The sequence below is a fragment of the Bombina bombina genome, chromosome 2 (assembly GCF_027579735.1).
Source record: "Bombina bombina isolate aBomBom1 chromosome 2, aBomBom1.pri, whole genome shotgun sequence".
Taxonomy (NCBI): Eukaryota; Metazoa; Chordata; class Amphibia; order Anura; family Bombinatoridae; genus Bombina; species Bombina bombina.
In genome coordinates, this window is record NC_069500.1 from 940,441,498 (window position 1) to 940,457,267 (window position 15,770).

The following is a 15,770-nucleotide window of genomic DNA, read 5'->3' on the forward strand; positions in this document are numbered from 1 at the left end:
GACACGGATGAAGGGAGGGAGCAAATCAGGTTACCTAAACGGAAGGCACCACAGCTTGCAAAAACTTTCTCCCAAAAATAGCCTCCGAAGAAGCAAAAGTATCAAATTTGTAAAATTTGGCAAAAGTGTGCAGTGAAGACCAAGTCGCTGCCTTACATATCTGGTCAACAGAAGCCTCGTTCTTGAAGGCCCATGTGGAAGCCACAGCTCTAGTGGAGTGAGCTGTGATTCTTTCAGGAGGCTGCCGTCCGGCAGTCTCATAAGCCAATCGGATGATGCTTTTAAGCCAAAAGGAAAGAGAGGTAGAAGTTGATTTTTGACCTCTCCTTTTACCAGAATAAACAACAAACAAGGAAGAAGTTTGTCTGAAATCTTTTGTAGCCTCTAAATAGAATTTTAGAGCACGGACTACGTCCAAATTGTGTAACAAACGTTCCTTCTTTGAAACTGGATTCGGACATAAAGAAGGAACAACTATCTCCTGATTAATATTTTTGTTAGAAACAACCTTAGGAAGAAAACCAGGCTTAGTACGCAAAACCACCTTATCTGCATGGAACACCAGATAGGGCGGAGAACACTGCAGAGCAGATAACTCTGAAACTCTTCTAGCAGAAGAAATTGCAACCAAAAACAAAACTTTCCAAGATAGTAACTTAATATCTATGGAATGTAAAGGTTCAAACGGAACCCCTTGAAGAACTGAAAGAACTAGATTTAGACTCCAGGGAGGAGTCAAAGGTCTGTAAACAGGCTTGATCCTAACCAGAGCCTGAACAAATGCTTGAACATCTGGCACAGTTGCCAGTCTTTTGTGTAGTAAGACAGATAAAGCAGAGATCTGTCCCTTTAGAGAACTTGCAGATAATCCTTTCTCCAAACCGTCTTGTAGAAAGGAGAGAATCTTAGGAATTTTTATCTTATTCCATGGGAATCCTTTGGATTCACACCAACAGATATATCTTTTCCATATTTTATGGTAAATCTTTCCAGTTACCGGTTTTCTGGCCTGAACCAGAGTATCTATCACAGAATCTGAAAACCCACGCTTCGATAGAATCAAGCGTTCAATCTCCAAGCCGTCAGCTGGAGGGAGACCAGATTTGGATGTTCGAATGGACCCTGAAAAAGAAGGTCCTGTCTCAAAGGTAGCTTCCATGGTGGAACCGATGACATATTCACCAGGTCTGCATACCAAGTCCTGCGTGGCCACGCAGGAGCTATCAAGATCACAGAGGCCCTCTCCTGATTGATCCTGGCTACCAGCCTGGGAATGAGAGGAAACGGTGGAAATACATAAGCTAGGTTGAAGGTCCAAGGTGCTACTAGTGCATCTACTAGAGTCGCCTTGGGATCCCTGGATCTGGACCCGTAGCAAGGAACCTTGAAGTTCTGACGAGACGCCATCAGATCCATGTCTGGAATGCCCCATAATTGGGTTATTTGGGCAAAGATCTCCGGGTGGAGTTCCCACTCCCCCGGATGGAATGTCTGACGACTCAGAAAATCCGCCTCCCAGTTTTCCACACCTGGGATGTGGATCGCAGACAGGTGGCAGGAGTGATCCTCCCATTGAATTATTTTGGTCACTTCTTTCATCGCCAGGGAACTCCTTGTTCCCTCCTGATGATTGATATACGCAACGGTCGTCATGTTGTCTGATTGGAACCTTATGAATCTGGCCTCTGCTAGTTGAGGCCAAGCCCTGAGAGCATTGAATATCGCTCTCAGTTCCAGAATGTTTATCGGGAGAAGAGACTCTTCCCGAGACCATAGACCCTGAGCTTTCAGGGATTCCCAGACCGCGCCCCAGTCTTCTGATCTACTTGAATCATTGGAGACAAGTCTGTATAATCCCCATTCCACTGTTTGAGCATGCACAGTTGTAATGGTCTTAGATGAATTCGTGCAAAAGGAACTATGTCCATTGCTGCAACCATCAACCCTACTACTTCCATGCACTGCGCTTTGGAAGGACGAGGAACAGAATGAAGAGCTTGACAAGAGCTTAGAAGTTTTGATTTTCTGACCTCTCTCAGAAAAATCCTCATTTCTAAGGAATCTATTATTGTTCCCAAGAAGGGAACTCTTGTCGACGGAGACAGAGAACTTTTTTCTATGTTCACCTTCCATCCGTGTGATCTGAGAAAGGCCAGAACGATGTCTGTATGAGCCTTTGCTTTTGACAGGGACGACGCTTGTATTAGAATGTCGTCCAAGTAAGGTACTACTGCAATGCCCCTCGGTCTTAGAACCGCTAGAAGGGACCCTAGCACCTTTGTGAAAATCCTTGGAGCAGTGGCTAACCCGAATGGGAGGGCCACAAACTGGTAATGCTTGTCCAGAAAAGCGAACCTTAGGAACTGATGATGTTCTTTGTGGATAGGAATATGTAGGTACGCATCCTTTAGATCCACGGTAGTCATAAATTGACTTTCCTGGATAGTGGGTAGAATCGTTCGAATGGTTTCCATCTTGAACGATGGTACCCTGAGAAATTTGTTTAGGATCTTCAAATCCAAAATTGGTCTGAAAGTTCCCTCTTTTTTGGGAACTACGAACAGATTGGAATAAAATCCCATTCCTTGTTCCTTTATTGGAACTGGGTGTATCACTCCCATCTTTAACAGGTCTTCTACACAATGTAAGAATGCCTGTCTCTTTATTTGGTTTGAGAATAAGTGAGACATGTGGAACCTTCCCCTTGGGGGTAGTTCCTTGAATTCCAGGAGATATCCTTGAGAAACTATTTCTAGCGCCCAGGGATCCTGAACATCTCTTGCCCAAGCCTGAGCAAAGAGAGAGAGTCTGCCCCCCACTAGATCCGGTCCCGGATCGGGGGCTACTCCTTCATGCTGTTTTGTTAGCAGCGGCAGGCTTCTTGGCCTGATTACCCTTGTTCCAGCCTTGCATCGGTTTCCAGGCTGGTTTGGGTTGTGAGGCATTACCCTCTTGCTTAGAGGATGCAGAATTAGAGGCCGGTCCGTTCCTGAAATTGCGAAAGGAACGAAAATTAGACTTATTTTTAGCCTTGAAAGACCTATCTTGTGGAAGGGCGTGGCCCTTTCCCCCAGTGATGTCTGAAATAATCTCTTTCAATTCTGGTCCAAATAGAGTTTTACCTTTGAAAGGGATGTTAAGCAATTTTGTCTTGGATGACACATCCGCTGACCAAGACTTTAGCCAAAGCGCTCTGCGCGCCACGATAGCAAACCCTGAATTTTTCGCCGCTAATCTAGCTAATTGCAAAGCGGCCTCTAAAATAAAAGAATTAGCCAACTTAAGTGCGTGAACTCTGTCCATAACCTCCTCATATGGAGTCTCTCTACTGAGCGACTTTTCTAGTTCCTCGAACCAGAACCACGCTGCTGTAGTGACAGGAACAATGCACGAAATGGGTTGTAGAAGGTAACCTTGCTGTACAAAAATCTTTTTAAGCAAACCTTCCAATTTTTTATCCATAGGATCTTTGAAAGCACAACTATCTTCGATAGGAATAGTAGTGCGTTTGTTTAGAGTAGAAACTGCCCCCTCGACCTTAGGGACTGTCTGCCATAAGTCCTTTCTGGGGTCGACCATAGGAAATAATTTCTTAAATATAGGGGGGGGAACAAAAGGTATGCCGGGCTTTTCCCACTCCTTATTTACTATGTCCGCCACCCGCTTGGGTATAGGAAAAGCGTCGGGGTGCACCGGAACCTCTAGGAACTTGTCCATCTTACATAATTTCTCTGGAATGACCAAGTTGTCACAATCATCCAGAGTAGATAACACCTCCTTAAGCAGTGCGCGGAGATGTTCTAATTTAAATTTAAATGTCACAACATCAGGTTCAGCTTGTTGAGAAATTTTTCCTGAATCTGAAATTTCTCCATCTGACAAAACCTCCCTCATGGCCCCTTCAGATTGGTGTGAGGATATGACAGAACAATTATCATCAGCGCCCTCCTGCTCTTCAGTGTTTAAAACAGAGCAATCGCGCTTTCTCTGATAAGTAGGCATTTTGGATAAAATATTTGCTATGGAGTTATCCATTACAGCCGTTAATTGTTGCATGGTAATAAGTATTGGCGCACTAGATGTACTAGGGGCCTCCTGCGTGGGCAAAACTGGTGTAGACACAGTAGGAGATGATGTAGTATCATGTTTACTCCCCTCATCTGAGGAATCATCTTGGGCAATTTCATTATCTGTGGCAGTACTGTCCTTACTTTGTTTGGACGATATGGCACAATTATCACATAAATTTAAATGGGGAGACACATTGGCTTTCATACATATAGAACATAGCTTATCTGAAGGTACAGACATGTTAAACAGGCTTAAACTTGTCAACAAAGCACAAAAAAAAAAAAAACGTTTTAAAACAAAACCGTTACTGTCTCTTTAAATTTTAAACAGAAAACACTTTATTACTGAATATGTGAAAAAGTATGAAGGAATTGTTCAAAAATTACCAAAATTTCACCACAGTGTCTTAAAGCATTAATAGTATTGCACACCAAATTTCAGAGCTTTAACCCTTAAAATAACGGAACCGGAGCCGTTTATAAATTTAACCCCTATACAGTCCCAGCTATAGTCTTTGCTGAGACCCAACCAAGCCCAGAGGGGAATACGATACCAATAGACGCCTTCTAGAAGCTTTTCCAGCAATTTTTAGATCCTCACACATGCATCTGCATGCCCTGCTCTCAAAAAACAACTGTGCAGTAATGGCGCGAAAATGAGGCTCAGTCTACAACTTGGAAGGCCCCCTGACTGGAAAAAGGTGTCTAACACAGTGCCTGCCGTTTAATAAACGTTCCCCAAGTTTATAAATGCAAATTGTCAGCATAAATATGAATAAAATGCCCAAATAAAGCAATCGATTTAGCCCATAAAAATGTCTACCAGTTTTTTAGCCCATAATAAGCCCTTTATTCTGTTTGTTTGACTAAGAAAATGGCTTACCGGTCCCCATGAGGGGAAATGACAGCCTTCCAGCATTACATCGTCTTGTTAGAAATATGGCTAGTCATATCTTAAGCAGAAAAGTCTGCTAACTGCTTCCCCCAACTGAAGTTACTTCATCTCAACAGTCCTATGTGGAAACAGCAATCGATTTTAGTTACTGTCTGCTAAAATCATCTTCCTCTCACAAACAGAAATCTTCATCCTTTTCTGTTTCAGAGTAAATAGTACATACCAGCACTATTTTAAAATAACAAACACTTGATAGAAGAATAAAAACTACATTTAAACACCAAAAAACTCTTAACCATCTCTGTGGAGATGTTGCCTGTGCAACGGCAAAGAGAATGACTGGGGTGGGCGGAGCCTGGGGGGGACTGTGTGGCCAGCTTTGCTGGGACTCTTTGCCATTTCCTGTTGGGGAGGAGATATCCCACAAGTAAGGATGACGCCGTGGACCGGACACACCAATGTTGGAGAAATCTGATTTACTTCTATTACATTTACTTTGTTCTCCTTGTATCCTTTGTTGAAAAAGCAGGTAGGAAGGTTCACCAGACTTGAGAAATAAATGGCAGCAGCGTTATAACTCTGTTATACATTTGGAAGAACAGTAGGTGGCAGCAGTGTTTCCTGTCCTGTACTGCTCTGGAAATATGCACACTACGAGGTATATTTATCATAGTGCAAGCGAACATGATACAATGTAGTGTATCATGTCCACTGCACATCGATAAATCGCATATGCTGTCGGCATTTATCATTGCGCCCGCAGTTCTAGTAAATTGCTGGTGCAATGCCGCCCCCTGCAGATTCACGGCCAATCGGCCGCTAGCAAGGGGTGTCAATCAACCCAATCGTATTCAATAGGGTAGATTTCTGTCCGCTGCCTCAGAGCAGGCAGACAAGTTATGGAGCATACGGAGCTTGATAAATCGGCACCTACATCTCTAAATATCTCTTCAACAAAGAATACAATGAGATCAGATTTTATCATAGAGGCATATTGAAAACTTTGTTTTAAAACTGTATGCTCTGAATCATAAAAGAAAAAAATGGTTGTTTTCATGTCCCTGTAATTTGAGAATATGAAGATATGTTTTTCATTATTTAAGAAATACTTTTAGTATCTACTTTAATTGCTATAATGTAAAGGGGACCGCCATGTTTAAACCTATCTAATCTATCTGAGAACAATTAGGGATAGATAACATATACACACAATAGCCGAGTGTAGAATATTGCAATGTTAAGGTAACCATTTAACATGATGGTAAATCCTAGCATTTCTGAAACACTATGATTTACCAGTGCTACAAATAAAAGGGGTCTTTCAGTCATGAAGTATAAAATACTTCATGTTGAAAGTTCCTTTATTTGCCTGCAGCATATGCCGCACTGAGCGCCTCAGCAGAATGCTATTTTATCAATGAGGTGATGTTAGCCAATAGCAAGCTATGAATTTGCATAATGCCGATTGGCCCGCATTGCTATTGGCTAAGAGGTGGAAACGTCACCTCATTGAAAAAATAGTGTTCTGCTGTGGGAGGCCTGAGGTGCTCAGCGTGACATAAGATGCACAATCTCAAAGGGTAAGACAATCATTTGCAAGTACAAAGATTTCAATGCTGGTTTATTGATTAGTTTCAGTAGTATCACAGGAAGGGGATTTTCAATAAATTCAACAAAGAAAGTTACTAAAACTTTCCAGACTTCCCAGAGTTGTTAGCTATCATACCACGTAGCATAGGGGTAGAGCAATAGACTTAGATAGCAGTTATTTTGTGCATGATAGATATAAGATTTCAAGACATTAGGGCCAGATTGCAAGTGGCGTGCTAACAGTTTGCGCGCTACGGGTGTAGTGCTCGTATTACAAGGTTAAAGTAAACATGATCGCTTGAGCGCAATTGAAGTTAAAGCTTGTCGGGTTAGCAGAACCTGGGAGCTCTGGTTAACTTTTTTGCGAAACATGAGTCACAAAACAGATCAAAAATACATTTAAAAGTACAGTTACACTGATAACACTATAAAAATTATTTTTAAAAAATGCACAAAAAAGTTATGAGCTCAAAGATATGAGGTCTCGGGTGTTAGGGGGAAAAAATACAGACAAAGGGCTTGTGAAATATTCAAATTCAAATATTTAGAAAATTAAGGGCTGCATATAAATGTATGGGTATTAAATCACACAAATAATATATTTCCTAAAAACATCCAGAGTCAGATTTAGCTAACATTGCAGGATATACTATGTTTTCCACTCCAAAGAGCCTACCTAGGTATGCTTATCCACACAGGCTATCAAGAGAACAAAGTACATTTTAAAATAGAGGTAAAATGAAAAAACTATCAAAACTGCAAGTTCTATCTGAACCATAAAAGTTTAAATTTGACTTTCATGTTTTGCTAAGCATATAACTTACTGCTTTAATAGTGTGCCCTTACCCAGTAAAACTACATTTGTTAAAATGTAATCTTATCATATAAAATGTCAGCACGCCCTTATCAAGGTGATTGACCAATGTCAGCAATGCATACAGCTGTAATACTAAATTTGTTAAAATGTAACTTTATCCCATAAGTGTCCAAAACACATTAAAAAACTAACAATACACAATGAAGTGAAAAAGTACTTACCTGGTTGGTTGGCATCTTGTGCACGTACACCTTCCACATCTGGGCTTCCCTAGAGACTGCCCTTTCTAGAAGAAAGGACAGTCTCTGGCTCTCCAGGGGACCTGAGTACTTCATGGTACCCCTTGGATACGCCTGCCACCCAACCGGATACAGCTACCTGCAAAACAAAAACAATATGCACTGGTGAAAAAGGAACACAGATGTGGATATCCGACTATTTTTTTTTTTATTTCACTGGAAGCTGTAAATCGTAGATTTTATGCATGCACTTCTTTTCCATTCTCTGCTCACACTATTGGGTCTAAGCTTCTTCACTCCATTTAAGGTACAGTAAACCACAATTTTTTCTTTCATGATTTCGATAGAACATACAATTTTAAACAAGTTTCCAATTTACTTCTATTATCAAATTTGCTTCATTCTCTTAGTATCATTTGCTGAAGGAACAGTATTGCACTACTGGCATATAGATGAACAAATCTAGTTAGACAATCACAAGAGACAAACGTGTGTAGACAACAATCAGCAGCTAGCTCCCACTAGTGTAGGATATGTGCAGATTTTTTTCAACAAGGGAAATCAAGAGAACAAAGCACATTTTAAAATATAAGTGAATTGAAAAGTGTCTTAAAATTACATGCGCTATCTGAATCATGCAAGTTTAATTTTGACTTTCCTATTCCTTTAAATGAAATGGATACATACAATGTTTTAGCCCAATGCGTAATAATATCAACATAGGCTAAGAAATACGACACAAATCCGGTCCATTTAAAATTTTTACAATAAAGCCTTAAATACTTTTTATGTCATTTTAAAAAAAGGAAATTTATGCTTACCTGATAAATTGATTTCTTCTAAGATACGACGAGTCCACGGATTCATCCTTTACGTGTGGGGTATTGTCCTCCTGCTAACAGGAAGTGGCAAAGAGCACCACAGCAGAGCTGTCTATATAGCTCCTCCCTTGACTCCACCCCCCAGTCATTTGACCGAAGGTATAGGAAGAAGAAGGTGAAACAAAAAGGTGCAGAGGTGATTGAAGTTTAAAAAAAATATATATAATCTGTCTTAAATTGACAGGGCGGGCCGTGGACTCGTCGTATCTTAGAAGAAATCAATTTATCAGGTAAGCATAAATTTCCTTTTCTTCTATAAGATACGACGAGTCCACAGATTCATCCTTTACTTGTGGGATACAATACCAAAGCTACAGGACACGGATGAACGGGAGGGACAACATAGATACCTAAACAGAAGGCACCACTACTTGAAGAACTTTTCTCCCAAAAATAGCCTCAGAAGAAGCAAAAGTATCAAATTTGTAAAATTTAGAAAAAGTATGAGGGGAAGACCAAGTCGCATCCTTACAAATCTGTTCAACAGAAGCATCATTTTTAAAAGCCCATGTGGAAGCCACCGCTCTAGTAGAATGAGCTGTAATTTTTTCAGGAGGCTGCTGTCCAGCAGTCTCGTATGCCAAACGGATGATGCTTTTCAGCCAAAAAGAAAGAGAGGTAGCCGTAGCTTTTTTACCTCTACGCTTTCCAGAATAGACAACAAACAGAGAAGATGTTTGACGGAAATCCTTGGTCGCTTGCAAGTAAAACTTCAAGGCAAGAACCACGTCCAAGTTATGTAACAGACGCTGCTTCTTAGAAGAAGGGTTAGGACACAGAGAAGGAACAACAATTTCCTGATTAATGCTTGTGTAAGATTGACAAAGCAGAAATCTGTCCCTTTAAGGAACTAGCTGATAACCCCTTTTCCAATCCTTCTTGGAGAAAGCACAAAATCCTAGGAATCCTGATCTTACTCCATGAGTAGCCTTTGGATTCGCACCAATAAAGATATTTACGCCATATCTTATGGTAAATTTTCCTAGTGTCAGGCTTTCAAACCTGAATCAAGGTATGAATGACAGACTCAGAGAATCCCCGCTTAGATAAAATCAAGCGTTCAATCTCCAGGCAGTCAGCTGCAGAGAAACTAGATTTGGATGATGGAACGGACCCTGAATGAGAAGGTCCTGTCTCAGTGGCAATTTCCACAGTGGCAGAGATGACATTTCCACAAGGTCTGCATACCAAGTCCTGCGTGGCCACGCAGGCGCTATCAATATTACCGAAGCCCTCTCCTGTCTGATTCTGGCAATCAGACGAGGTAGGAGAGGAAAAGGAGGAAACACATAAGCCAGGTTGAACGACCACGGTACTGCTAGAACATCTATCAGTACTGCTTGAGGATCCCTTGATCTGGACCCATAACAAGGAAGTTTGGCCATCTGACGAGATGCCATCAGATCCAATTCCGGTGTGCCCCATTGATGAATCAATTTTGCAAACACCTCCGGATGGAGCTCCCACTCCCCCGGATGAAAAGTCCGACGACTTAGAAAATCCGCTTCCCACTCCTGGGATATATATTGCTGATAGATGGCAAGAGTGAGTCTCTGCCCATTGAATTATTTTGGAAACCTCTATCATCGCTAGAGAACTCTTTGTTCCCCCTTGATGATTGATATATGCTACAGTCGTGATATTGTCCGACTGGAATCTTATGAATTTGGCCGAAGCCAGCTGAGGCCACGCTTGAAGCGCGTTGAATATCGCTCTCAGTTCCAGAATATTTATTGGTAGTAGTGACTCCTCCTGAGTCCACACACCCTGAGCCTTCAGGGAATTCCAGACTGCACCCCAGCCCAAGAGGCTGGCGTCTGTCGTCACTATGACCCATGCTGGCCTGTGGAAGCACATTCCCTGGGACAGATGATCCTGTGAAAACCACCAATGAAGAGAGTCTCTGGTCTCTAGATCCAGATCTATCCGCGGAAATAAATCTGCATAATCCCCATTCCACTGTTTGAACATGCACAACTGCAGTGGTCTGAGATGTAAGCGAGCTAACGGAACCATGTCCATTGCCGCTACCATTAGTCCAATTACCTCCATACACTGAGCCACTGATGGCCGAGGAATGGAATGAAGTGCTCGGCAAGTGGTTAAGATCTTTGATTTTCTGACCTCCGTCAGAAAAATTTTCATGTCTACCGAGTCTATCAGAGTTCCTAGAAATGGAACTCTCTTGTCAGAGGAACAAGTGAACTCTTTTTTATGTTCACCTTCCACCCGTGAGTCCTTAGAAAAGCCAACACGATGTCCGTGTGAGATTTGGCTAGATGATAAGTTGACGCCTGAATCAAAATATCGTCCAGATAGGGCGCCACTGCTATGCCCCGCGGACTTAGGACCGCCAGAAGGGACCCTAGCACCTTTGTGAAAATTCTGGGAGCTATGGCCAACCCAAAAGGAAGAGCCACAAACTGGTAATGTTTGTCCAGGAAGGCGAACCTGAGGAACTGGTGATGATCTTTGTGGATAGGAATGTGAAGATACACATCCTTCAAATCCACGGTAGTCATATATTGACCCTCCTGGATCATTGGTAAAATTGTTCGTATGGTCTCCATCTTAAACGATGGGACTCTGAGAAATTTGTTTAGAGTTTTGAGATCTAAAATCGGTCTGAACATTCCCTCTTTTTTGGGAACCACGAACAGATTGGAGTAAAACCCCTGCCCTTGTTCTAATTTTGGAACTGGGCAGATTACACCCATGGTATATAGCTCTTCTACACAGCGTAAGAACGCCTCTCTTTTTGACTGGTTTACAGACAAACGTGAAAGATGAAATCTCCCCCTTGGGAGAGAATCCATGAATTCTAGACGATACCCCTGGGTCACAATTGCTAATGCCCAGGAATCCTGAACGTCTCTTGCCCAAGCCTGAGCAAAGAGAGAAAGTCTGCCCCCTACTATATCCGGTCCCGGATCGGGGGCTGCCCCTTCATGCTGTTTTGGTAGCAGCCGCGGGCTTCTTGGCCTGTTTACCTTTATTCCAGGTCTGGTTAGGTCTCTAGACTGACTTGGATTGAGCAAAGTTCCCCTCCTGCTTGGAGGCGGATGAGGAAGTAGAGGGACCGCCGTTAAAGTTTCGAAAGGAACGAAAATGATTCTGTTTGGTCCTCATTTTAAAGGGAATAGCTAAAAGCTTGGATTTAGATGACACATCAGCAGACCATGACTTAAGCCATAACGCTCTACGCGCTAAAGTGGCAAAGCCTGCATTCTTACCTGCTAATTTAGCCATTTGGAAAGCTGCGTCTGTGATAAAAGAATGTGCTAGCTTGAGAGCCTTAATTCTATCCAAAACATCATCTAATGGGGTCTCAACCTTAAGAGACTCCTCTAGAGCCTCAAACCAAAAAGCTGCTGCAGTAGTTACTGGAACAATGCACGCTATAGGTTGCAGAAGAAAACCCTGATGAATAAACAACTTCTTTAGAAGCCCTTCTAATTTTTTATCCATAGGATCTTTGAAAGCACAACTGTCCTCAATAGGTATAGTTGTACGCTTAGCAAGGGTAGAAATAGTTCCCTCCACCTTAGGGACCGTCTGCCACGAATCTCGAATGGTGTCAGATATGGGAAACATTTTCTTAAAAGTAGGAGGGGGAGAGAACGGAATGCCTGGTCTATCCCATTCCTTAGTAACAATGTCCGAAATTCTTCTAGGGACTGGAAAAACATTAGTGTAAGTAGGGACCTCTAGATATTTATCCATTTTACACAGTTTCTCTGGCGGGATGACAATAGGGTCACAATCATCCAGAGTCGCTAAGACCTCCCTGAGTAACAAGCGGAGGTGTTCAAGCTTAAATTTAAAGGCCGTCACATCTGAGTCTGTTTGAGGGAACATCTTTCCTGAATCAGAAAGCTCTCCCTCAGACAGCAATTCCCCCACCCCCAAATCAGAACACTGTGAGGGTACATCGGAGATGGCCAATAAAGCATCAAAGGGCTCAGCATTTACTCTAATACCTGACCTGCTGCGCTTACCCTGTAAACCTGGCAGTTTAGATAATTCAGATTCAAAGAGTATTCCAGCCACCAAGTTTTCTTAAAAGACCTTTATTTCACATAGGGTCCCAAACAAACAGTTACAACGTTTCAAGCCACACCAGGCTCTTAATCATGTATAATTAGATACACAGGTGTATGCCTTATATACCCTTACCTATTATTCTACATCCTGTGTTAGAATCCAACTGCACAACAGTGCCATCTTGTGGATGCAATAATTCAATGCAACTCCAAATTCAACACAGGAGGTAAATAAACACATAGATAAAATCACTTAAAAAGACATATACAACCAAGTAAAAAATTAAAAAAGAGGAACAATGCATAGCAAAATTATTCCAATCAACTGATGTTATTTATGTTGTCAATAGAGAAAGGGATTTTTATCTTAATACATTATCACAGATTTTATCAGAGAAAAAGACTCCAGTCGAAATCTTTGTTCATACCCTTTGGCTTCATGCATTCTAGTTTATATACGTAGAACATCTCTCTCATTTTTAATAGTCGTTCCCTATCTCCACCCCTTCTAGGCCTATCTACTTGTTCAATAATTTGAAACCTAAGTTGGCTGATATTATGACCCATAGAGAGGAAGTGAGAGGAAACTGGCGCCTCTTTATTCTTGCATCTAATATTAGATTTGTGTTCAGTTATCCTCTCCCTTACCTCTCTACAGGTCTCGCCAATATAAATTTTATGATAAATATATCCCAACTTGCCAGCTAAGATTGCACCACAAGAAAAGGAATACTTAACCCTTAAGGACAAAAAACGTTATACCAAAAACGTTATAATTTAGCAAAAAAAAAAAAAAACCTGCACCTCGCCACAGCCCTGCTGTGGCGCCTACCTGCCCTCAGGGGTCTGCAAAATCGGATTAACCCTTCGATTAGGCCCAAACTTTCCTGAAAGGCCCACCGGAGCTGGAGCTTGCTGCTTGCATGGAGAATACAACTGCGCAACTGAGGCGCGAAAATAGGCCCTGCCCATCTACCTCAATGTCTCACAGCCTTAAACAATAACCGCACCAGAGCGGTCTAAAAAACCTAGCCATGTGTGTTTATATACCCAAGTCTAAATGAAGCCATGTGTATCCTCCATTGCCAAAATAAATGAAACGTTTGTCCACAAAAAACGTTATATTATCTCCCATCATAGAATCGTTTGCCCACAAACATCATGTTATCAGTGTCAACCATTTTTTACAGCCCAACATACAGGTCCAGTAATACCCTTCTCTATACATTAGGATTACTGCTTACCCCTTCCCTCATGGGGATACTGTCAGCCAATTCTGAAATAACACAGTCTCTCCAGAAAAAAATGCCTGAACAAACCTCAATGCTTGTAGCATGAAAAACGTTCCTCACACTGAAGTTTCTTAAGTACTCCTCAGCCATTCTGTGGGAACTACTCTGGATCTTAGTAACAACTGCTAAGATCATCAGTCTCCAGGCAGAAATCTTCATCTATCTGCTGCCTGGGAAAAAATAGCACTCACCGGTACCATTTAAAATAAAAAAAGTCTTGCTTCAAGAAAATAAAAACTAACATTTTATCACCTCTTTCACTTTACCCTTCCTATTACTTAGAGTAGGCAAAGAGAATGACTGGGGGGTGGAGTCAAGAGAGGAGCTATATAGACAGCTATCTTATAGAAGAAAAGGAAATTTATGCTTACCTGATAAATTGATTTCTTCTAAGATACGACGAGTCCACGGCCCGCCCTGTCAATTTAAGACAGATTATATATATTTTTTTTTTAAACTTCAATCACCTCTGCACCTTTTTGTTTCACCTTCTTCTTCCTATACCTTCGGTCAAATGACTGGGGGGTGGAGTCAAGGGAGGAGCTATATAGACAGCTCTGCTGTGGTGCTCTTTGCCACTTCCTGTTAGCAGGAGGACAATATCCCACAAGTAAAGGATGAATCCGTGGACTCGTCGTATCTTAGAAGAAATCAATTTATCAGGTAAGCATAAATTTCCTTTTTTTAAAATGACATAAAAAGTATTTAAGGCTTTATTGTAAAAATTTTAAATGGACCGGATTTGTGTCGTATTTCTTAGCCTATGTTGATATTATTACGCATTGGGCTAAAACATTGTATGTATCCATTTCATTTAAAGGAATAGGAAAGTCAAAATTAAACTTGCATGATTCAGATAGTTATGTCAATGTATTATTTCCTAAAATAAATCTCCCTTTACCATCACTTACCTTATGCATCATCCACCCTACTTGGCTGGTATTTTTTATTCTGTCAGAACCAGAGCGCTGCAGCCAATCATAAGTTGTAATGCTCTGCCTGTTGGAATGAGGCAGAGCATTGCGTTCTCTCAGCCACTGCACAACTGACCTGACTGTGTACAGATTGACTGAAGGCTGCGTGACTGTGCACCTTCAGTCTCAATAGAAGCAATAATTGCATCTTCTGATTGGCTGTATGCTCTCCTTCAGGAAGAGCAATAAAACTGTTTGCCTAGTAGGGAGGAGGCTACATACGGTAATATTCTATCAAAGTGATGGTAAATCCAAACGTTTTAAAAACACTAGGATTTACCATCACTAAAAATAAACTGGACTTTCAGTCATGAGTTTGTAAAAAAAAAAAAAAAAAAAGTGCTAAACTTACCCTGTCTGTGCTAGCGGCTGCTGGCTAAAGTCAGCGCCTCCGGCCGTCCACGGCACAGCACACTTTTCTCAATGAGATGACATCTCCACCTCTTAACCAATAGCCATGCTAGTATACAGAACACAGTCAGATGACTAGAACGACAATTGGTTTGGAGATTACTTTTATTTTTTACAGGACATGAAAGGTTTTTATTTAGACATTTTAATATGTCCACTTTTGTTTGTTTGATCTAAAAGATATATTTTAAAATTCATTCCTGTCCTGAATAAATACTGCTTTCTATCAGGCTTGGAGAGCCATGTCACACAACAATAGTGGTGTTGTTCTTATCAGCCAGGAGTATTAGTAGGAAGTGGACAACTGTGCACAAAGGCTATTTAAAAAGGGACAATAACCACCCTAAGATTTTTATATACAATGTTTAGTTATGCATATTCTGTAGAAAGGAAACAGAGGCGCCACAATGACCTAGTATCACCAAAACAAAGGGTAATATGAATGATGCAAGTAATGTACTCACAAGCGTGATGCACCCAATGGTGCTGATGGGGCAGGCTGGAACTTTACAGTAATCAAGCTCACTGTGTCCAACCGACTGTGATCCAAGGCCAAAA

At 41.4% G+C, this 15,770-nt stretch overlaps 1 protein-coding gene across 1 annotated transcript in view; it reads right to left on the minus strand.

Moving 5' to 3' along the window:
• Window positions 1-15,770, minus strand: part of CCNI (cyclin I) — a 183,434-nt gene that overhangs the window by 152,719 nt on the left and 14,945 nt on the right. Inside the window, exon 2 of the mRNA XM_053703414.1 lies at window positions 7,594-7,750. Coding sequence (XP_053559389.1) covers window positions 7,594-7,707 — 114 coding nt within the window. The 5' untranslated portion in view covers window positions 7,708-7,750. The remainder of the gene's footprint in view (window positions 1-7,593; window positions 7,751-15,770) is intronic.